Genomic DNA, 25,192 nt, shown 5'->3' on the forward strand with positions numbered 1-25,192 from the left:
TGGTGTCCCCTTCCAACTCTACAATGCTATTATCGTGTTTCCCCTCCTCCTAAATTTGTGGTATACAACAGACTGCTGAAATGCTGTATTTGTGGTCAATAGTATCGCCCATTCTCCACACAGCTTTTGGGGGTTGTTTATGCTATAAAACACGTTCCAGCATAAAACTGGTAGTATGGTCACTATTATTCCATGGCATACATTTAATTAATGATGGAGTGAGTCATAGGCACTCCATGGGGCAGGTGTTCCTATGATGTGTGCTGGCGCATTCAATAAAGGGGCTGCATATTCCTTTCTGGTGCTTACATTGGTGTGTGGATGTTACAAGCTTTTTACAGCAAAAAAAGCCTCTTAAACATTATGCCTGTCACACGGACCACATATGTGCATAATGGCAGCCTCATTACGCAGTCAAATATTTAAAGTGGCCCTCAACTTTAGACCATTCCAATCTCCATTTATTTTTCAACTGCCTTTTTACAAAAATGCTCAGAATACCGTAAGCACGATGCCCACATGCACTCTGCTGCTCAGTGTGCATAAAAAACAAATGTGCAGAAAGCTGATAATCTGAAATGGCTTCCCACACAATTCCAACAATTTCCCCCAATCCATTGCAATTCCCTCCTTTTTCTCCAGGCTGTGATTGCATGCTGGGAACAAAATGTTTTTTAAAAGGCCACTGACAGAAATGGCTTGCCAGGTGGGAGCAACCCCCAGGTCAGTTTTGGTTCCCAATTGCTTACTGCGCCGCAGAGCGCTTGTGTGAATGGGCATCCCAAGTCACTTTTAGTTTAAAGGTCTGTAGGTTGGGGCTGTGTATGGAGAGAAAATGGATGGAGTTCCGCCTTCTGCCTGTCTACAAAAGTAGGTCTATTATTGCTCCCACAGCAAATGAAGAAATGCACTTCCCCCTTAAGAAAACAGAAACGCTTCAGTTACGTGCTCAATGATCACAATGATAATAGAGAGCAAGCCTTCTGAGAATGTACACAATCTAGCGGCAGAATCAATTTATCAGCAAGATGTTATATTTTCCGGGAAAGGAAGAAGCCACGTAACAAAAGCAGCGCGAGTTGATTGAAAAGAAAGCCTTTAATTAACACAATGCATTGCAATTAAATTTAGAAATTAACTTCCAAACAGCTTAAAGTGCAAACTCTTAAGATGCCCTGAACATTCTGCTCTCTTTCAAGTGAGGGGATTAGTCCTATTCAACTCCTTTAATTTATATCTATATGTTTATACTGGAGGTGAAGGTGTGGAGCATCGTTGCTGTCCATTGTGGCACGAATTGGAAAATGTTTCTTTACCCAAATATAATTCTTGGGTTGCACTGAATACACTCCAACCTGCTGATGTAGGCTATAACTTAGGAAAAGAGCTAGGGATAGGACGGGTAACACTGCAAGGAAGTATGCACATTGTCAGGATTTTATGCAATGCACAGGAGCAATGATTATTTTGAAGGATAGCCTTTCAAGCGATGTCTCTTTGGAAACATCTTTCCACCTGAAAAGCAGTATGTAGTTCAGGCACCAAGTATAACTTTAAAGGCGTAGCCATTTAAATCCAGCGCCGAACAGCTTCAAGGGCTGCTCCAAAGGTCCGGAGTGCAGGATGTGTTCCTTTATATGCCATCAGGAGGGAACCCGCCTCTGCAACAAAACCTGCTCCTTGCAGCTGCTTTGCTATTTCTTCTATATCCCAACGTCCTTCCTCTTGCTTGGCCAGCAAGTGATTAATCAGGTGAGGATAAAGGACAGTGGAGATGCAGTCTGCAACCAAGTTCTCATCCAGGAGCAAGGAAAGAAGTTCAGAGTCACAGTTGGAAGCATCAGCCTATACAGGAGGGCAAAAGAACACAACACAAAGCTAATCTTATCAAAAAGGACCAGTACAATTCTCCAGAACTTCATCATGCGAATATGCAGTTGGCGTTCATGCATATTTACCAGTCAGCCCACCCAAAAATACCCTTGCACAAGGGTTGGGACCCTTAAGATTAATCCCACAAGCTGTTGTGTTTGCAAGAGTGGCTCATGAGGTTGCGACCCTCAAGCTACCGCTGACTTCCAGATTAGTTGGTGGCAATACTGGCTTCCAGCGGACTAAGCTAGTTTGAGTGCCAGTACAGCAAGCTTAAGTGATTTGTGAACAGCATGCCCTGTCCCTACAATTTATCCCAAACCTATTAGGTAAGGTGAATTGACACTAAAGCTGGCCTCATGCTGATATGTGCATATCTCTATATCTTATTTAAAGGTTAGCTGATTTAGCAGGGTGCTTTCACAGAATGCCACACTTGTTTTAAACAGAACAAAGCACACTTTCAACCTCCAGGTAAAAACGAATGAAGAAGCCATTAGAAGATGCACATAAAAAGACAATCCACCCTCTAAGATGCTGCATAAACCTCACTCATCCACAAGTGCAACTCTAGCAGATTAAACACTAATTACCCAACTATGTTTAGTAAGAGCGAATGCCTCTTTGTCTGGCATATGTTTTAAAAAGATATATAAACATATATTGTTGCTACTCAGTGTGTGGCCACTTTCTGCATTCTGATGACTGCCACAGCAGGAAGAATTATTCAGGTGGCAGCAGCCGAAATGTCCTGTGGTCCCCCACAGTTGCCAGAAATGCTTCAATGGTCCACGATGACTCCACAGTGAAAATTATTTAGAAATACAGCTTGTCTTATCTCAATGGTTCAGTGTATAACACAGAGTGGGCTCCAGCCCAGCAGCTGGATGCATGGGCAACACTTGCTCAGCAGGGTGGGCAGCCCCTTAATGGGAGGCAGGCAGTGCCAGTCTTCCCCTTGAGCTACTGCAAAATGGCCTGAATCCAAGCCTTCAAACCATAGACATCACCAAATCAGATGGACCCCAAGGGCTGTCCTATGGAAGAGGGAACAAGCTTGTTTTCTCCTGCTCTGGAAGATAGAACTCTAACCAATGGCTTCAAGTTACAAGAAAGGAGATTCCGACTAAACATCAGGAAGAACTTTCTGTCAGTAAGATCTGTTGGACAGTGGAATGGTCTCCCTTGGGAAGTTGTGGACTCTCCTTCCTGGGAGGTTTTTAAGAAGAAGTTGGATGGTCATCTCTCATGGATGCTTCAGCTGAGATTCTTGCAGTTCAGGGGTTGGACCAGATGACCCTGGGGATCACTTCCAACTCTACAATTCTATGATTCTACAAGTAAGTAAGGTTGGGTACTTCATTACGAATACTTTGTACAAAAGAAACAGGCTAATTCTATTTTAAGTACAGCATAGTAGCTGCATAGTTGCGCAGGTGGCACTGTGGTCTAAACCACTGAACCTCTCGGACTTGTCCAATCAGAAGATTAGTGGTATGAATCCCTGCAACGGAATGAGCTCCCATTGCTCTGTCCCGGCTCCTGTCAACCTAGCAGTTCAAAAGCACACCAGTGCAAGCAGATAAATAGGTACCGCCGTGGTGGGGAGGCAAATGGTGTTTCTGTGTGCTCTGGCACTCGTCACAGTCCTCCATGCACCAGAAGTGGTTTAGTCATGGTGGCCACATGACCCAGAATGCTGTCTGTGGACAAACACCGGCTCCCTCAGCCTGAACCGAGATGAGCACTGTACCCCATAGTGGCCTTTGACTGGACTTAGCCGTCCAGGGGTCATTTACCTTTTATTTAGCTTTTTAGTAGCTGCATAATGCCTACTGGTGCCATGGTGCCTGCAAAGTTCTTCATTGGCGCCCCCAGGCAGGGCCCCACACTCTGAGCTTTCATTTTTTTAAAGTCACATCAAAGCAAATCTCATTTTGTCCCCACTTATTTGTTTCTTTCAGACTGAATTCCTTTGTTTCACTAACTTTTCATCCATTGAAAATCTGAAAGCTACATGACAAGTGGAGGGGACAGCGTTTCCCAGGTTTGCGAACTGTGTCCACAAATGCTAACAGCACAAAGCTAACTACGTCTACTCAGAAGGAAGCCCTGTTGAATGCAGTGATGCTTACTCCTGAGTAAGTGGAGTTAGGAGTGCATTCAGATCCCTAAATACTCAATTTAAAAAATGAACAAATACAGACACTCTGAGAGAAGAGGTGTCAACGTATTTGCTTATTTGAAGGAATGATCCCACAAACCCCTACTATCACATGGAATTATAGCTTTGTTTCAGAAAGGTGAAGAAAAGCAGGTGAATGCCAATGTACTGGAATCCTGGATTCATGTGCTGTCTGGGCTCTGGTGTTTGATAATTCTGAAGCCTACACTAAAGACAGGTGGAGAAAACCAGAGGAGTTCTCAATTAAACATGCAGGCAAGAGGAGTGTCTGGCCAATTCACTATTGGTTTTTGCCCATTTCTCTCCCCAGTGGATAATTTCTGCTTATCCATCTCTCAACTCCTAGGGGAAGATTAACTGCCAAGGAGAGAGCTAAACAATAACAGACCAGCCAGAAGCTCCTCTTTCTCTCTCTGTGACTGCAGTCCTCTCCAGCTTCCTCTGCTTTTTGTCAGCAGGGGAGCCTAAAAAATTCTCAGCAGGCAAGAGGCGGGCTGCTCTTGTCTGGCAAATGTAATGTGCAGCCTGCCTCTTAGTTGATGCAGCTACCAAAAGAAAACAAGCAAATAGCCCTTTAAACAAGGGAAAAGAAGCTGATTTGGCTGGAGGGCTGGAAAAGAAGGACCTAAGGACCCCTAGTGTCTTGCTTGGCACCTGTCGAATTGGGCACTTTTTTCTGTCATCACAGAGCAACAAAAAAAAGGTGTCCAAGTAGAAACAAACATTGGATTCTACCAGTGGCTGGGAATGACGAATTGGGAGCAGACTTGTAGTGTGCTCATAATACAGTGGTGCCCCGCAAGACGAATGCCTCGCAAGACGGAAAACCTGCTAGACGAAAGGGTTTTCCGTTTTTGAGCTGCTTCGCAAGACGAATTTCCCTATGGGCTTGCTTTGCAAGACGAAAACATCTTGCGAGTGTTCAGATTTTTTTCCGCTCCCCCCCTTTTTCTAAGCTGCTAATCCGCTAAGCCTTTAATAGCCGCTAAGCCTTTAATAGCCGCTAAACCGCTAATAGCACTAATCCGCTAAGCCGCTAATAGGGTTGCTTCGCAAGACGAAAAAACCGCTAGACGAAGAGACTCGCGGAACGGATTAATTTCGTCTTGCGAGGCACCACTGTACTTCTTTTACCATTTGGTCCTGCACATTGACCAGTCCCACGCCTGATGTCATGTGACATCAGCTGATCAGCAGGTGGGTGTGGCTTGAGTCAAACCATGCTGCAGGTCAACCAGGGAAGAAATGCTCAGTTAAGCCCAAGAGCTAGAGGTTCCCCATTGCTGCAGAGGTAGGGAAGGCACACTGAACAGAAATGCAAAATAAGGGCCAAATACGCAAAGGTATTTTGCCAACCTAGCAGTTCGAAAGCACGTCAAAGTGCAAGTAGATAAACAGGTACCAGTCTGGCGGGAAGGTAAACGGTGTTTCCGTGCGCTGCTCTGGTTCGCCAGAAGTGGCTTCGTCATGCTGGCCACATGACCCAGAAAAACTGCAGACAAATGGCGGCTCCCTCGGCCAGTAAAGCGAGATGAGCGCCACAACCCCAGAGTCATTTGCGACTGGACTTAACTGTCAGGGGTCCTTCATCTTTTTATGCAAAGGTATTAGAACATTATGAGTCACATGGTATTTCCCCCACTTCTTTTCAACAGGTGTCTTGAGGGCCAATCTTTTAATACTTAACTTTTAAGATTATTAATAGGAAAGCTGCCACTCACCTTAAGTTTGATTTTATAGACTTACACAATGCAAACGGTAAGGACTATAACAAGCCAAACAACAACAAAATCCCATTAAATGCTGAAAGCACACGATTGTGCCAGGGATCTGCAGTTTCAGGTGGCCTTGACCCAAGAGCACTGCACATATGGTGTGCCCACCGCAACACCACGCGAGGTATGTTTCTGCACAGCAGGAAGGAAATGTTTTGGGCTATAATTGATGCTCATTTATTTAGCCAGGTGAATGTGAAAAACTCACACAGAGCTAAATCTGTTTCCGAAGCAGCGAAAAGGCGAGGCTTAAGGAGAAAGGCATTACTGAAAAACTGAAAAGCTTCCCAAAGAAAGAACTGGGCTAAAGCTGTTTGCTCCGAAACCAGTGCCCATGCAGGAGAAAAAGAATTAAGTTGGAGAACTATGTAATTGTTATTTAGCTTATTAACATAGGATCAGTATAAGAAATCCGCAGCTAAAGCTCATTTTCATTTTCCAAATGTTCTCCTTTAGTGTTTTATATTTATAAATTTGATTGGAAAACAAGCCAACTGTGTCAAACGTAACCTTCAATACTCTGGCAATGAATATAAAATACTATGAGAAGTGGCCCATTGCCAGCAACAATTTTTTGTTTTGTTTTTTTGTTAGCTTTAGATGAAAAAGGGTGTTTAAAAGTTTTGTTTTTCTTTCAGATCTTTTGTGTAGAAACAGCGCTCTGCAGAAGCTACAAAAGATGGGTGGAAGTAAGAGATAATGCTTAATAAAGACATAGGGCATGATCCAGCCTCCATTCACATCATCCCTCACCTCTCCTGTGTGCAATAGGCTCTGTGCACAGGGGTCTTCTGTTGCCAACCCTTCTGTGAGCAGAAAGCTCACACCCATCTCCACCCCCATCATTCAGCCTGGACGCTGAGGTCCAGCTCTGAGGGCCTTCTGGCAGTTCCCTCACTGCAAGAAGGGAAACAGGCAGAGGGCTTTCTTGGTGGTGGCGCTTGCCTTGTGGTACTCCCTCCCATCAGATGTCAAGGAAATAAACAACTAGCTGACTTTTAGAAGACATCTGAAGGCAGCCCTGTTTAGGGAAGTTTTTAATGTTTGATCGTATTTTTAATATTCTATTGGAAGCCACCCAGAGTGGCTGGGGAAACCCAACCAGATGGGTGGGGAATGAATGAATGAATAAAAATTATATCTCACAAGGTAAAGTTCAAGGTTCTCATTTTATTTGGGTCCAGGATACCATAAGGCGTGTCTGATCCCTATATCCCTGCCCAATCTGTTAGCTCACTGGGGGAGTCCCTGTTAGGGGTCCCCCACAGCACAGGAGCATTGCTGGTAACTACCGGAAGCTGAGCATTTAGTATTGTGGGCCTGATTCTGTGAAACTCGCTCCCATTTGAGATTGGCTAGGCCTCCTCCCTATTAAACTGCAGGTGCTTGACGAGATTTCTATTACAGCAAGTATTTTAGGTAAGTTGTATCATGATGTCTATTGACTGAACACTTCTATCTGTGGTTCTTGTTTGCTTTAAACATATTATTTTGCTTGACGGATTGTTTTATTAATTGTACTGTAAACTGCCTAGCGACCATCTATGGTGAAAATGATCTCATTTCCTATGAATATTAGAAATTGATAAATATTATTATTATTAGTAGTAGTAGTATTGGGACAAAATGTGAAAAGTAATACTTGTCTGAAGGGTTAAATGTGTAATTTGGAAGCCACACAGCATTACTCAAAGAAATATTATCAATCTTAAAACTTTTCCCGCTCACACATCAAAGTTCAAAAAACAAAATAAAAATGCAAAACCAGTACGTCTTTTCCTAAAGACAAACAATTCTTAAAAGCAAACATTAGATCCCACTACCACAAACCACTTAAACAGGCAACACTAGAGTTATTTCAATTATTCATTTGCAATATTCATTGTTGAAGAAGGCCTACTTATTTCTGATGAGGGGAAAAAGATGAAATTGGCAGTTTGCAGAAGTTTAGGCAACAACACAAGGATTCTGCAATTTCAGACAAGCCTGGGAAAGGAGCTGGTCCTTTTATTGCAGGCAAAAGCTGTCGAATCCCCAGCATCAGCACTTTCCAGCATCATCCTTTTAAATGTAAACATCCATAAAGCTGTCAGCATCATGCAACGAATGGCTAAATAATACATTGGATCAGCAAGCGAGCACTGCATTTCCTCTCCCATAGCCGTGTTTGTAAGATGTGCTAGCTCTGTGTCGGGGAAATCAATAGGCTCTGATTTGCCTTTCCAGATGCTACTTACGATTCTCCTGTTTAATGTAAACAGGGGTTGAGTTTGCGAAAGAAAACCACAAAAAACAACCAAACGCTTAAATTGGCATAGGGAACGCTCCCACTTTCTTGCTCCGTGGGAAGCAGAGAGGGTTCAGCTCACCTTTCCTAACGGCTGAGCTGCCATAAATTCTCTTCCTTCGCCAAGGCCGTTTAGGGCAGGGAATCTGGTAAGATCTCAGCCTCGCAAGGTGGCGCAGGGCCCTGTACCACTTTGGGAGGCTTCGCAAAGTAGCTCAGGGATGGTGTTGCTCTATCGGCATTGGTGGTGAGATGGCGTGTAGTAGGCTCTGTTCGCCCTCCAGCTGTGCATCCTGGGCACCATGTAAACATACTACACCGCAGCGCTAAAGATTTGATGGATGGTGACCTGTGCCACAAACTAGATATAATGGGCACTCGTACTGGAGTGCTCTGTAGACTGTTATCTATGATCTTATATATACTAGCCTTTTGCACCCTTTCACTCTTGTCTGATATTCCTAACCCTTCTTTTAGGCTTTCTTAGCTTCTTTTGGATTCTTATGGACATATATATATATATATATATATATATATATATATATATGATATTTTGTTATCTCAGAATTTTCATTTCAGACAGCAGTAGCATTAACATTTGCATTAGCCAAATACTTCTGCCACATCCACAGGGAACAACTACAGACAAAACCGCTATATATACTTCAAGATATTCATGTTTATAGAGCGTTAATGGCTTACGCATAAAACAACCAAGCAACCGAAGCATGAAGCAGCCATGAAGGTCTTTTGTTATTTTGCTATATAACTGGTTGGGCAGATAACATAAAATAATAATGATGATGATGGTGATGATGATGATAAAAGATTGTTAGTTTTAATCACCTTGAGCACATAAAGAGAGCGGCCTAACCCTATGGTTCTGCAGATCGCAGACACAAAAGCTTTCGAAAGTCATAGTAACGGTAACAGACTCAAGGGGCCTGGTTTCCTGCATGAAGATAAAAGAGCTAATTTATTACCTGAAACGAGGAAGGATGGTTAATTCAGCTGTTCATACCTTAGCAATAGCCGTTATCTGCTCCAGTGCCACGGAGTGAAGATCTTGATCTCTGCTTTCCAGAAGCAGCTTCAGGGACGGCAGCAGAAGGGACTGGTCGAGGAGCAGCAAACAGAGATCTTTTATGCACTGAAAAAAGCAAAGGAAATCTTGCGTAGTCAGGCATCAGAAGGGACGGGAACAAAGGGACACGACTCGAACTCGAGTTCAAGGCAACCTTGCGTCAAATGCAAAATGAAAGTCAAACATTTTAAAACAAACTTGGGGGTGGGGGGAAGAAAGGAGGAACACCCTCCAGTGGAAATTAAGCCTGAGACGTTTAAAGAATAAATCGAGTAAAAGAGATTGCTTGCTGCACTGTAGATAAAAGGCAACCTGGGGATTCCTATTATGTGATCTGCACAGAGAAGAATCAAATCACTTACACCGCCTGTGCACATCAAGAGAGGAGGCAGACAGACATTAAAGAGAGTTTCATAGTTTTACTAAGAGCTGCTTCTTCTTGACTTGAGAGCATGTATATGCTACAGTCCAGGATTGGGGAACTTTTGGCCTTCCAGATGTTACTGAACTACAGCTCTTGTTTGCCCTAACAAGCATGGCCAATAGCTAAGGATGGTGGGAGTTGTAGTTCAGAAACATCTGGAGAGCCAAAATTCCCCCACACCTTCCACAGCTAGTGGCTGGCCATGCTTTCGCCACCATGTCCTCCTCCTGTTGGGAAATGAAGAACGCAGCAGCCTGAGATGTGAGGAGATTGTGCTGTTTCTATGTCAGGTAACTGGTTGCAGCACCCTTGATTCCTCCCTTGCCCTGTCCCTCCCACTGAACGCCTCCTCCCTTTCTGCTGGGAAAGAAAAGACCCTGTGGCTTTGAGCCTCAGCAGCTCCTCCTCTGGACACCTTGCGCTGCTTTGTCCCCCCCAACAAGCCAAGGGATGGCCACTGGGGCTGTAACATATGCCAAAGTTTAATTCTTCGTTATGCTGTTGCAAAATGTCCTTTTATGGTGTTGTAAAGCTCTTCAGCTGTGGGTTAAACCACAAAGCCTAGGACTTGCTGATCAGAAGGTCAGTGGTTTGAATCCCCGCGACGGGGTGAGCTCCTGTTGCTCGGTCCCTGCTCCTGCCAACCTAGCAGTTCGAAAGCATGTCAAAGTGTAAGTAGATAAATAGGTACCACTCCGGCAGGAAGGTAAACGGCGTTTCCGTGCTCAGCTCTGGTTTGCCAGAAGCGGCTTAGTCATGCTGGCCACATGACCCGGAAGCTGTACACCGGCTCCCTCGGCCAATAAAGCGAGATGAGCGCCGCAACTCCAGAGTCGGCCACGACTGGACCTAATGGTCAGGGGTCCCTTTACCTTTACCAAAGCTCTTTAGTGTACATCTGTCATCTCACCTCTGCAACCACAGGCAGGAATGCTAATGTATCTGAGAAAAAATTGCAAAACCACTAGGATTCAACCACGATTTACTGGGACATCCAAACGCAAGCTTACGTAAAAAAAACTTTTTAGAAGCCCCATCTTGGCAATGAGGTCAGTTCTGGGCCCACTTGCAGGTGGACAAGTCAAGAACGAGCTTAGGACCCTCGTACCTATGGGACCGCCTCTCCTGGTATGTCTCACGGAGGACCTTATGGTCTTCAAACAAAAACATCTTGGAGGTCCCAGGCCACAGAGAGGGTAGGCTGGCGTCAACCAGAGCCAGGGCTTTTTGGGCTGTGGCTCCAATCTGGTGGAACGCTCTGTCACAAGAGACTAGGGCCCTGTGGGACTCAACATCTTTCTGCAGGGCCTGCAAGACAGAGCTGTTCCACCAGGCCTTTGGTCAGGGCACGGCCTGACCTCCTCCTTTGGTAATCCTCACACAACTCTAGCCCAATAGTTGCCATTAATCTGATTTGAACTGATTTTATAATGAAATCATTTTAGAATGTTGTATCATTTTACTGTTTTGAGCCGCTCTGAGCCTGGCTTCAGCTGGGGAGGGCGGGATATAAATAAATAATAATAATAATAATAATAATAGTAATAATAATTATTATTATTATCATGAACCAGAGCTGATCAGCCCTACTTCTATGTACTACCAATACCTATTCACATTTAAATGGAAATGGACAGGAAGGCCAGAAACTAGACAGCATCTAAATACTTATTTCCTTGTGGAGTGAGACTGGAATAAAAACAAGAAGTTGTCAGAAGCCAATACTGCTGTGTGACAGAGATTTGTTCTTTAGAACTTCCTGCACCCTCACTATACTGGCCTGGTTCACATGCCAAGCTAAGTTGTTGGGTTTATTTGATTTAATATTTGTATTTGTGTTCAGAATGCAAATGTGAAAATGTTGAGCTCAAAGCGGCCCAAAATAGCATTGAAAAACAATAACCATTGCAATCGCTATTAATTTAAAACACGATGGCCTATAAAGCAAACAGCGAATTAAATCCAAACAATTAATGCAATTCAATAAAGCCACAGTAACTCAATGGTATTGCCAGGATACTTCCTAATCACATAGAGCACCAAAAATGGATTTAGCTGTTGGTTATCCAATGTACTGGGATCGACATTCGCTATATATGAATTATAGACACTTACACGGAACTATACATTTAAAAATTATTTGGGGTGGCTGGGCAAGGTTGCTGAGTCACTGGTGGCTTCAGGCTTCAGGCCTAGATTCAAACCATGGCTTCCCAGGACTGCACAAACATGTGCGCTTCTGGAAAGCATCTCACAACCACTTTGCTCCTGGCTCTTTTCAGTCCTGTGCTGCTATATCTCATGGTTAATCTCTCTCTCCTCACAAGTCCAGGTCTTGACAATGCACAAACTTAAACCTTGGCTTAGCATAACATGGTGTGTATGTGTGTGTGGGGGGGATAGGGAAAAAATAATAGGAAGAAGCAAAGTGGTTGGGACTCCTTTTCCGGGATCCCATACATTTGTGTCGTCCTGGTAAGCCATAGTTAGTATTACTGTGTTGAGTGAACAAGGCTATTGTTTTAGACACTTGCAGAAAGCTTTATTTTTATTTCAGCAAGTTTACCTACTTACGCATACTTGCTTTTAAAGTTCTGCTGCTTTCATCTGTGCTTTTACTGATAATTATCTATGGACACGTCTTATGATGAAGTGGTTTCTACATTTTTCTAGATAAAATAATAAAAAAGAAGTATTCATAATGCCGACTGTGTGCTTGGCTGGCTCTTGAAATGGGCAGTAGCTAAATCATGCAAATTTAGGATAATCACATTTCTTGGGTTAGCCTATATCACAGTTTAACAGCAGCCCAAACAATCTCAGCGGCTCAGCTATGAGTAAGCAGGAGGGGACTTTGCTCTGGGAAGGATGCTCCCATGTTTGGCTCCCTGTCTGTTAGCCACTGCTAAATGGGACACAGTGTTATGCCTCCACCAGTCTGTAAGTCACCACTGTTTTAGATGCATCGGTGAAACCGTTCTGAGTGTATTTCTTGTAGCTCTTTGCTACTGTGCTTTAGTTACTTATCCCCCCCCCCCCCATGCTGGCCAGGCTCTAGGAACTAGAATCTTCGGGGTTCTTTTGAAAGAAATTTTATTGTTCTGTCAAGCTTCTTATGATGATGCTTCCTCACTTAAGGTTTTGATGGGTTTGCAGATATAAAATGTTACTGACGCTATAAAACTGCTGCTTCACCCAGGCTTTGCATTCTAACAGCCATCAGCATTTATTTTTGCAAACATTGTGCCCATGGCAATAAATTGGACTTCCAAGACATGCAGAAATTGCAGTTCCAAGACATGCATTGTGTGAAAATACAGATAATGCTCAGTGCTAGAGAAATACAATATTCACTGTTTCGTCCTGTGCTCTGTAACGCTTTCGTTGTTGCTTCTCACCAAAAATGAAGTGGAAAAGATGCAACTTTGAAAAGACTAGATTAGAATCTAGAAAAGACTAAATTAAATGACTTTAAAGTTGACTAGTACTTTCAGTAACCCTATTCACCTATTGTTCCAGTGCAGGTGTTCACCTGAGAGTACAGCTGGTGAATGAAAGATTTAGACCATTCATTTGATAAAGAAGCAACGAAACACTCATGGGACACGAACAGCCAAATCCCAGAACGTTGCAGCTCTGTTTTGCCTTTGCCACCTATGTTTGGCATAGGCTTGCTTAACTTGAAAATGGGTTGCTAAATACCTTCAGCATCACAGTAGGAGACGCCATGAACAACCCTTCCTTCTAACTGTAAACTCAAAATCCTTGTGCTGGGGGAAATAAGAGTCAAAACAGGGCCACCGAGGAACAAGAGGGAGGTATTAGCAAGCAGAAGCAGTACAAAAAGAAAATCTTAGAAAACCCAAAAATCTCAATAAAGGAGCAACCTTGTTCTCTCCAACGGCCCATTGAGGGTTGAATAGGCTCAGTAGACACCAGGAACTATATGATACTGATTGTCAGTTGGGGTGGGGGTAACAATGGGAAGAAAATTCAGCTTATACTTTCCCAAAAGGATGTATGGCTGGCTGGCACGCACCCTGAAGGAGCTCCATCTGTTAGTGAGTGGGTTGTGTAAGAAGGCTTGCACGAGGAGCAAAGCCCAGTGAAAACGAATGGGTGTTAGAAAGCAAAAATGCCTGATGAACGGAGGAAATAGTGCTTTGCCTGCATGGAAGGAGTTTGCAGTTAAGGCAAACTTATTTCAGTACTTGCTTACAAATGTATTCCTACGCTGAAGAAGGAAAAGAGCCCTGCTGGATCAGGTGCGCTCCCCACACTGGCCGAACAGATGCCTCTGTGATGTTCGCAAGCAGAATGTTGACAGCAAACACAGCCACTGATGAATTTGCTACGCATGCAAATGGGCTCATCTCTTGCTAGGACTCTTTTAAGAAAACAAACTCACCTCTGTGGAGAGCACGTGCTTTGTGTCATATAAAGAGCGGCAGAATTTCAAAATTTCATTCCCTGCATTCTCCTTCTGGTCCTGCGGGCTTGTCGTGAGCATCATGGTTCCCAGTTTTACCCAAGGGTTATTACTAGGGCATGCTCTAAAATGCGAGAAAAAAGACATTTCTTGAAAGCAAACTGATCAAGCAAGCAAACATGTACGTACCACAGCCATCTGCTTAGCAATATAAACCGAGGAGCAAGGTATAACAGATCCAGAAGAAAAAGAATCAAGATCAAGTGGAAAGAATCCTTGCTTTGCAGCCATCAATGGGGCCAGTTGCCATGAGGGGAAGTCTCGCCTTCCAATCTAGGAAGGCAGACACCCAAATGGAAGAGAAATACATCTCTCCATAGGGTACCACCATATTTATGTATCTCTCGCCCTCTTTCTCTCTAGAGCATCTGCTTTACATGCAAAATGTCCCAGGTTCGACCCCTGACATCTCCAGCAAGGGCTGGAAACGATCCCTCTCTGAAACCCTGGAGAGCTGCTGCCAGGTGTAGTTTAATCACAGAATCGTAGAGTTGGAAGGGACCCTGAGGATCATCTAGTCCAGCCCCTGCAATTCAGGAATACGCAGCTGTCCCTTACGGGGATCAAACCTGCAACCTTGGTGTTATCAGCACCGTGCCTTAACCAACTGAGCTATCCACTGGCTCAGTAGAATGCAGCTTCCGGTGTCCCTCTGAAGGCTTAATCAAAAGCTCTGCGAGATCAGAATGAATAGCAATTACTGCTCTATTTTTCCAGCTAAAAGCAAAGTTTATAAACCGAGAACAAAGACTATGAATGAATGCGTGCACGCACAGGAAGAGGAAGATCTTTATATGCCACATAAAAAGCGGTGGCATTCGTAGAGGCAGATCGCTGCATTATGACGACTGAATCACACACATCTGCTTTCCTTACAATGGCAAGATGTGCTGGCTTTGTGTCTACCGAGCCACATACAGGTGAAATGGGTCCATGTGGGATTAGAATATGCAAAATGAACAGCATAGAATTTTGTCTGGAATGGAAGGAGCAACTAAGGAGGTAAAGAGTTCTCCATCTCCAGCATCGAATCCATCGGCATCAATAAGCAATTTTTCCACAGGCAAATTACTGGTGAATGCGCTCAACATAAAATGATTACTGAAGAGGAACACTTAAGTCCTCACAGAGATAAAACAACAGCTTTCCAGATTAGTTAGCTCTGAGTAAGGCACTTAGCACAGTGGTGTTGTACTATCTAAGATGCCAACTGCTGGAATTAGTTTCTTGGGCCATTTTAGTACTGTAATACATACTATTTTTTTAAAAAAAGAGGATTAATATTTAGCTCATGGAAACTTGTGTGTGCCTAAATAGCTCAGTTGGGTTAGAGTATGGTGCTGATAATGCCAAGGTTGCAGGTTTGATCCCCATATGGGACAACTGCATATTCCTGCATTGCAGGGGGTTGGACTAGAATCAGTGGTGGAGAACCTATGGCACATGTGCCAGAGTGGGCACGCAGAGCCCTCTCTCCGGGCGCGCGTGCCATTGCCCCATCAGTGCCGTTTCTGGATGACCCATGGGACCCCTTCCAATACCGCGACTCGCGGCCTGCTGACCTGGAGACCAGCATTCTCCTACTCGCAAGTAAAGCCCAGCAGCTGCGTGCTGAGGAAGGAGGGCCTGTCGGCAACCGGCCAGGAGCCTCTTCCCCACCCATTGCTGAAAGAGGGCGGGAGGCTTGTCCTCACCGTGCCCCGACCTACAAGGCAAGCAACGTCCATAACTCCTCCTCCTCCTGCCCAGCCCATGCTTCTGACCTTCCCCTCTGAGGCGAATTTCGTAAGAAGGGAGCCTAGGACTCCTTGGGGTTGGGCGACAGGGAAAGTTGAGGGATGAAGAGGCGGTGTGTTCTTTCTGTGGGGCCATGTCGTGGTGTGCAGCTGCTGCCGCTGATGAGTGCCTCTGCTGCGCTAGGACGGGCCTAGTCAGGCATCCGCTCTGGTTCGCGCCTTCCCAGCCGCAGGTCACCCTTGTCCAACCTCAAAGGGTTGGCGGTGGGGCCTGCAAGCTGGAACCTGTGGTGGGATAAACCAAAAGCGAAGGGCTGGCTAGCACCTGGGAAGACCTGGGTTCAGGTCATGAAGCTCACCTGGGTGACCACTGCCTCTCAGCTTCCCCTACCTCGCAGGCTTGTTGTGGGAACTAAGGTAAAGGTAAAGGGATCCCTGACCAATAGGTCCAGTCGTGACCGACTCTGGGACACTCATCTCGCTTTATTGGCCGAGGGAGCTGGCGTACAGCTTCCGAGTCATGTGGCCAGCATGACTAAGCCGCTTCTGGCGAACCAGAGCAGCGCACGGAAACGCCGTTTACCTTCCCGCTGGAGCAGTACCTATTTATCTACTTGCGCTTTGACGTGCTTTTGAACTGCTAGGTTGGCAGGAGCAGGGACCGAGCAACAGGAGCTCACCCCATTGCGGGGATTCGAACCGCCGACCTAATAAACAACTGCTCCTTTTCCCTTATGGGGTACCCAAGAGCCTGTATCATTATTATCCCATATTTAATTGCCTTGTTGGCACTTTGTGGTAAATTAGTGGGTTTTGGGTTGCAGTTTGGGCACTCGGTCTCTAAAAGGTTTGCCACCACTGGACTAGATGATCCTCCGGATCCCTTCCAACTCTACAATTCTAAGGTTCTGTGAGCAAATACTTACACATTTGCACTTTTCATAGGTGGCCAGGCTTGCAGGAGCATGACTAAATGCTGGAATTCTCCATGATCTTTACTAGATCCCAAAAGGTTGAGGAAAAGGCTGTACCTCTTTTCTTCATTTTCAATATCAGTTATTTCCACCTAAGGAATTGAGAGAATGAAGCATGTTAAGTGTAGGGTTTGTTGGGGTTCAGATTAATGAGCCGACTATTTTCAGCAATAAATAGGATAATATTCCTATATGGCACTGAAGTCACATTTGAAACAATACAGAAGCAGTCAACGGGATTTTCCTAGGAAACATTTTATTCAGTCTCATCTGCAATTATGTATGCTGAACACACAGAAACACAGAGATAATACGAAATTACTAGGAGTTATGGTCTCCAAACAACATTAAACCCGTGCAAGCAGATTAATGGAATAGTACAAATGATTCCCCCACCTCCTTGAATTCCCTAGACAAACAAAATTTATTATACTTTACCAATGCAGATTACTGTATATGAAATGGAACATTTGTACTGTAACATTATATCTTAAAAGATCTTATGCTTTGATACTGAAGTACCATCTATCAGAATCAGAAGAATCTTTACTTGCATCAGCCACTAGCCATAGCAATAAAATAAAATAAAATGTACTGAAGACAGAGGTAAAAACTTAACTATAGAAAATACATTTTGGGGGTTTATGTCAATAATCAAATGGACAACAAAACGTGGGTGAAACAATTGACAATCAAGCCTTTTGCCCACTAGCTGTTTCTCCAAAATGTATAGTTAACCAGAGGAATTTTTAAGTGTATAGATGCAGAGCTGCAAACTCAACCCCCCTTGGAATATGATATGGTGAGGGACAAACCAGAAAACTACAAGTTCCTGGCTGAGCTATTGGAAATTAGCTCCAAATGAAATAGGTAGTCCTCTCCCAAGAATCAAAAGGTATATTAATGTTCCCACTGATAAGAGGAATGGAAGCATTTTTTAAAAAAGAAATTGGGTACCTGGACAAAGTGGAAGCGACAAGCACAGAGCCTTAAAGGAATTGGGGCTAAAACTGATGTCATGGAACATAGCAGGCTGGCGTTCAAAGCAGAATAATAAACAGCTGATGAACTAATTTGAGCAATTTGACATTTTTCTGCTACAAGAAACATTGCAGAATAACTCTATAGTCCATTTATATAGAAACCCCCCAAAAAGTCAAGCTGCACTAAATGAATATTAAAAAACAACAAGCCACCATCTTTAAAATAAATTGAAGTATATTTCAGTGCTAACTGTAAGACTCCTTAACTGAAACAATCTTTTAAAAAGCAGTGCAGGGATGAGAAACTGGACACAAAATGATATAAAATAGAAGATGGGGAGAAACTAGGTTCGAGTTTTGAAGGAATGGGAGTTCAAAGACAGATTAATGCTACCGTTTCATAATAAAGTGCTATTTAAAAACTTGTGCACCGTGCACTTTGAGAATAAATATTTTAGGTGTGCAATGACCCCAAGTTTCAGTATGGACTTCAATTTGGTGCTTCAGAAAATAGGCCACCTCTTCTCCGAGGCACTATATAGGTTACCAGACCAGTTTCTGGGGCTATCCAAAACCACTTTCTCTTTGTTTTCTTGCTCCCCTCTCCCCTTCTCTATTGGGGAAACGAAAAATGGTTATAACTTCACTTCCCCTTCTTTGGCAGAAGTGGATGAAATTAACAGGCATGCTAGACCTTCTAGTGGAGATAAAGTCTGCCAAATTTGAGCCAAATAGATCCAGGGGATCTTGTCCTGGATAGCTCTAGAATGCAACATTTTCAAAAACTATTTCCTGGGGGAGAGGGGGGCAGAATTAAATGGCATTTGTAGACAAGCTTGCTCCTTCTGAGAAGAAGAGGAGTTTGGATTTGATATCCCGCTTTATCACTAGGAGTCTCAAAGTGGCTAACATTCTCCTTTCCCTTCCTCCCCCACAACAAACACTCTGTGAGGTGAGTGGGGCTGAGAGACTTCAAAGAAGTGTGACTAGCCCAAGGTCACCCAACAGCTGCATGTGGAGGAGCGGAGATGCGAACCCGGTTCACCAGATTACGAGTCCACCGCTCTTAACCACTACACCACACTGGCTCTCCACATGAGGGCATGAACTAGTTTCATGAGGGTGGCTGCACTGTTTTCCCCACAAGGGAAGGTGTCATAGTTTTAAGTGGATAGAAAAGGAGCCATTTACCCTTTCCCAGTTTGTGGAGAATTAGTCTGAAAACTGTGTTCCCAGGTAAGAAACCTGCCAAACTGCAGACGAATGACTGGTTTTGTGTGTGTGTGTGCACTAAGCACTGTTAAAAGTAGATTATTTGTGTGTGTTTGGAAATAACTAAATGGGATTCACTGTCTGGGTAAAATCACGAGAATTTAAGGGCAGTATATACATATTTTTAAATGAAATAAAATCAATTAGTCACGTAATCAATGTAGTCACGTAATCAATAGATGCCTACCCATTATTAAGATTCTAATGGGAAGAGCTATCAGAATCTTTTGGAAAGGGCTAGGGCATCAAGGTAAGTGGAGGGGATAATATCATTACAATGTAAATTAAATTGAAATTATAACCCAAGAGGACAAACAAATATCAAAACTAGTGAAATACAGCAAACTAGTTTGATAATTAATTCAAATCAAGGAAAGACAGTGGGCTTTTAAAACAAATAAATAAACCATAAATCTAAATCATTCCTGTGCCAAGGCAAAACACAACTGAAATGGTTCAACTTGTCAGGTATTTTATGACTACTGCATATCAATGAATATATACATAATACAAGCAAAGTGATTATATTCTGCACCAGGCAGAAGGGAATAAATGCAATACAAAAATTAACATTGCAAAATATTAAATAAACAAGTAAGCTGGCAATTAACCTTCATTTGCATGTTTTCCTTCGTATGAAAATACAGTGTATATTCAGCACTATAGATTTATGAACCCAACCCTCGTGGTTCAAGGTAACAAATAAGTCAGTTTCCTTAAAATGCAGGCTTACTAGGTAATTCATATGATGTGACTAACTTACCTGATAATCTGAAGCTAACCTCCATGTAAGCAACTCAGTAGAAAGGAGATGATTCAGTAAAGGTTCAAGATTCCTACCCCACCAAATTTAGCCTTGTTCACTAGCTCACAACAATCCATATACAAATGGCGAAACTTTCTAAAAGAATTATTTTTATTAGAAGCACTGGCATTCTCAGGAATGGGCTGAAATGAGAGCTAAGAAATAATACTAATGTAGTCTAGGACTTGTAGGAACTGAGCATTTTCCTTTCATAGAATTACTGGATGTTTAGAGAAACTATGTTCCTTGGTCGAATGCTTGCAAAACTACCTGCCATTACTCACCCACAAAGTCTCAGAGCAGAAGATTTACTAATGCCCTAGCAAAATCCATGTTAATACATGCGGCACTGTGTACAAGTAAGTGTCTCACAAATATTCTGAGGCCCTTGACTGCAAACGTGAATGTGAATTAATATATCATTAAATGCAGAATGGCAAAGAAGGCACCTGAGAGTAGTCCCTTATTGCGACAATACATTCTCAGTCGCGGTGAAGCGCTGCTAAAAAGAAACGCCACATTCAGATTTATTTGCAGCGGAAGGGCTTTCAAAATAAATAAATAAAATTTGAAATGGGATATGCGCTTTACCTTAAGACGCTGTGCTGCAGTGACATGAAATAGGGATGTGAACTTGAATGCAATCTCCCACTGATTCAATTACACCTCAGTCTCCACTCGTGGCTTTATTGAGCCATGTAGGCAATTATGACGCGCATGGCAACATGAAGCTGTGGTGGAGGTTCCTTCCTCCAGAGGAGGTTAACTTCAAATGGAAGACGCTGATTGATAAATTATTATTCCAACTTCACTGAGAGGAAACGCAGTGTAGGTAAATTATGGGCTCGGCTCAGGTTCCTCTTTAGTATCTTAGATAAGTGCTAGATTTATGGAGAGGAATTAATTATTCCGAGTACCTCAGCTAGACCACAATCACTGCCCACTCAGAGACTTCAGCTTCTGCAGCGCACACAAAGTGACAATTTTTGTTCAGTGCCCATGGAATTATTTAGACAACATTTGGTATCTATCAGTTTCAGAGCTTGCAATACATACTAATGCGATTTTTGGATAGTGCTGATTTTTTTTTTGCTGAATGTTCTGATACTATCAGGGCGCTGTGTAAGTTATCCAGTTGTGGCGTCCGTCCTGTCAAGTCTGCAGGTGCACCCCTTCATTCTAAAAAGCATTCACTACTGGAAATTCAATCTGGAAATTACCACGGTAAATATATATATCTGGCTATTTAGTTCAGGAAACTGGTGGAGCTCCTGGGTTCATTCAAATTTCCCTAAGGGAGTCAATTTTTATTTTTTTTGCAGAAAGCTATAATCTGTAAACCTGAGGACAGAAGAGTTGAGGTCAAAGAATAGGAAAGTGTTCCAAAGTCACTAGGAAGTTGAACTGCCAGCTGAATTAGATGCTATATTGTCTCCTTGATCCTTGCGTCACGGAGAAGTCCAGTTGCACCAGGAAGTGATCTGACCATGGCACATCTTTGGTTTCACTTTTACTTAGTGTCAGATCACCAACATCCAGAGGTGAACACCAGGTCTAAGGCATGCCCGTGGCTATGAGTTGGGCCAGACTTATTCAGGGACAGCCCCATGGAGGCCATGCTTTCCACGAAGTCCCGAGCGGCCCCTTGTAAGGTCGGGTCGGCATGGATGTTAAAATCCCCTAGGACAACCAAACTAGGTGTCTCCAGGAGGATATCCGTCACGACCTGAAGTAGCTTGGGCAGGGAATCCTTGGTGCAGCGGGGAGGTCGGTACACCAATAGGAATCCTGTACTGCCCCTATTGCCCAACTTCCAGAACATGCACTCAGAGAACTGGGTCTTTCCAATAGGACGCCTGGTGCAAACTAATGACTTCCTAAAAATCACTGCAACCCCTCCTCCCCACCCACAAGGCCTGGGTTGCTGTGCGTAAGAGAAACCTGGTGGACAAGCAGCGGCAAGGACAGGCCCATCTGCTTCATCCAACCAGGTCTCTGTCACACATGCCAGGTCAAATCCTCCATCCACAATCAGGTCGTGGATGGCAGTGGTTTTATTCATCATTGACCTGGCATTGCACAGCAACACTTTCAGGTCCTGTGGGTTTCCCTTGTTGATTCCAGTATCCTTCCGGTCAGGACCAGACCTGGAAGCAGGGATAGTCCTCAGACAATGACTAAGCCTGCTTCCTCGGTAATGACATGGTCTGGTCTTAGCGTAACTCCTCCTCCTACCCATGATCACTGAGATCGGTTGTCCGAGTGCAACCCCCCCCCCCGTGGAACCTGCCCCAGCCATTTTGTTTGCTGGGACCCACTCCCAGGCAGCCCTGACCCCTCCCCTTAAAAATCAAATTTAAGCCTATACAAAAAACAAACTAACAGAACAATCAAACTATAAAAACAAAAAACAAAGTTACAAACACAACATAATTAAATTAAACAAATTCCCACGCCCAACTAAACACCCACCCCACCCCACACACCCGAGTCCTCCCTGGAGCCCCATAAGCTGCGGAGGTGAGTATGGGGCCCGTTAAGAGCAGTAGACTCGTAATCTGGTGAACCGGGTTCGCTTCCCTGCTCCTCCACATGCAGCTGCTGGGTGACCTTGGGCCAGTCACACTTCTCTGAAGTCTCTCAGCCCCACTCACCTCACACAGTGTTTGTTGTGGGGGAGGAAGGGAAAGGAGAATGTTAGCTGCTTTGAGACTCCTTCAGGTAGTGATAGTGTGGGACATCAAATCCAAACTCTTCTTCTTCTTCACTTCTTCTTAGTTCAATGCCTTCTTCGCGGATCAGTCTGTCTTATGGATAACCCCAACTAGTCCAGTGCCACAGTGCACCATCACAGATCAATTAGATTTGGTTGCAAAACGACATTACTGGGGGTAAGTAAATCAGAGTGAAAACAACGCTTGCTGATTAGGTATGTCGCCCGGTTTTGAAACCGTGCTCTTAAAACCTCCAGAGAAGTGAGTGGGAGGGAGTGGTTTTGCTTCTGAGGGAGGTGCTTGTGAGAAATGCCCCATTTTCGGCTGACTCACAACATCCTCTTTGATGCCTGACTTTCCCAGAATGCAAACTTTGAGCCCGAGAGTGTGCCTTAAATCATCTAGTCGGCAAAGAGCAATGGAGAAGTGCTGTGACAACGGCGGAAAAGGACCCATCGCACCCAGATATACTAAAGGAACAAAACAGCTCAGCTACATAGGTTTGTTCTGGAAAGAAAAGAGGGGAAATCTTCCAAACAGGCTACCCCCCCCCCCCCTTTTAAGGAAAATGTCACCATTCTGAGGCACATTTTTAATGCTCTGTTTAACTAGAAAATTATAGACCCTGAAGACCTTAGATAAAACGCATCATGGGGATTACAAAACAATGCAACTCACCCTTGGACTCCCTAGTTACCCCTGTCCCCAAACACCATTTCCCCAGTGGGGTGCCATTGGAATGTACATTAAGGTCTCCCAAGCCTTTGAAAAATAGGGACATCTGGATTTCTTAATTTTGTTAACTAATCATTACAGAACTGGAAATAGCTGTGCTTCCGACTGTGAGATAGGTAGCTTCCTTCATAAAGCACATTTTTAATTCTGCACAAGCTGGCCTGCTTCCCAGCAGTACATTGATTTGTGGGACCACTAACTTATAGCACCTAAAGCATAATTAAATATTAAGTCCCACTTTGATGTATGCAAAGTCTGGCTAAGAGGATTACTTAGACACACCGAAGGTGGCTTTCACACACTTTCTGGTAATTGAACATTGCAATATCATTAAAATTATCTTTACACAATAAGAATCCACATCCATCACTGGCATTATCTAGAGTACCTTTAGGTGTTGGGAAGGAAATTGGGGAGGGGGGGGACTGTTAAAAATGAATACCAAAAGAAGGCAAAGAGAAGGATGGAATAATTATTTAAATATGTGTAACAGACAATGAGAACGTGTAATTATGTTACAGGCATTTCACAAACCCAAAATAGAAAGTGCTGATTATAACAACATGCAAAGTTTTATGTTCACCCTCAAACTCTAAAGAGGTGTGAAATATTTTAATTCACATGGCAAAGGCTTCAAGTATGTGGATAAGTATCCCCCCAAATTTTATGTTATTTATTGAATTAATATACTGCCTTATCCCCAGAGGTCTCAGGGCGTTTCACATAATAAAATCAAAATATAAAACCACAAAATACATAATCAAAATAAAAACAACTCAATAGCCCCCCCCCCCCAATATATATAGATCTGGTATCAACAGTAATAGTTCGTTTGCCTTTTCACTGGTCATCTTTGCGGTTAATGATAAGGGTTAAATATTCTTCATTGTTTTAAAATCAAACAGATATGACATTCCAGTATTTCTGAAAGAAATGTCCTCTATAATGTATTTCTTCAAAACCTCATAATAATTCATTATTACCACAAGACAAAGCTATCTGCTGAATATCTAACTGTTGGATATTTCAGTAGAGCAATCCTTTAGTTTTCACTGACAATCAGTATAGAACAATGATTATCTGGGGGTGTTAAGCTATCAAATGTAAAATGAGGACATGAAAATCTCTAGGCCCATGAGGCAGACTGAGAAAACCTGCAGCAGATTTTGTTAGTTTATTATTACTGCCTTTTTACTGCCAGGGAGAGGGGTTTGTGAGATTTTCCTGTCTCGGGTACCAGAATTAGTTGGCTGGCCTTGACTTGAAGATTATTTGCTCCTCTGCCTCAGGTAGCAAAATGCTTTGGACTGCTCCTGAAAATACCACTCCCGTAATCTTCATAGTAGGATCAAAACAGACCCTGAAGGCAGGAGCAATACATACTTGAATATAAAGTACAAAGAAAAAGAAGCTGTGAGCTACAAAACCCAATTAGACTTGAAGGCTTCCAGCCCATACACCCCCAACTCCCACCAGTAATAATATGGTAGCCACAAATGGTTTTGAATATTACACAAAGCAGGGGGAGGGGACGTTCTAGTTTGGTTATTGTGAGACTTTTGGGATCTTGGGCTCTTCATCTAGACTTATTATGCAAAACACAATAGTAACGATCCACACCATATACACAACTTTTCATGATATATGACCCAGCTGCAGTTGTTCTTTCTAGTTTAATTCCCTCACCCCCATTTATAATGATTATGTTTCATTAAAATTACCAACAGTGCTGCTCGGGAACCCATTAGCAAATGAAAAAATCACAACGTACATTGATATGGAGATTGGGAACAACATTAACTAGCCAGTGTTGTGAACTGAGACCTGCAGATACAATTTTTTTTAAAAAAATAATAA

General features: G+C 43.4%; 1 protein-coding gene across 2 annotated transcripts in view; it reads right to left on the reverse strand.

The window, feature by feature from the left end:
- Nucleotides 1-1,079: 1,079 nt before the first annotated feature.
- The window catches only part of NBAS (NBAS subunit of NRZ tethering complex), a 180,351-nt gene continuing 156,238 nt past the window's right edge, over nt 1,080-25,192 (reverse strand). For both annotated transcript variants that reach the window (XM_083495383.1, XM_083495382.1), the window contains 4 exons: nt 16,779-16,918; nt 14,036-14,180; nt 9,141-9,269; nt 1,080-1,845 (listed from right to left, as the gene is read on the reverse strand). In XM_083495383.1, coding sequence (XP_083351509.1) covers nt 1,570-1,845; nt 9,141-9,269; nt 14,036-14,180; nt 16,779-16,918 — 690 coding nt within the window. In that variant the 3' untranslated portion in view covers nt 1,080-1,569. The remainder of the gene's footprint in view (nt 1,846-9,140; nt 9,270-14,035; nt 14,181-16,778; nt 16,919-25,192) is intronic.

Source organism: Podarcis liolepis (genome assembly GCF_965112155.1).
Source record: "Podarcis liolepis genome assembly, chromosome: 3".
Classification (NCBI taxonomy): domain Eukaryota; kingdom Metazoa; phylum Chordata; class Lepidosauria; order Squamata; family Lacertidae; genus Podarcis; species Podarcis liolepis.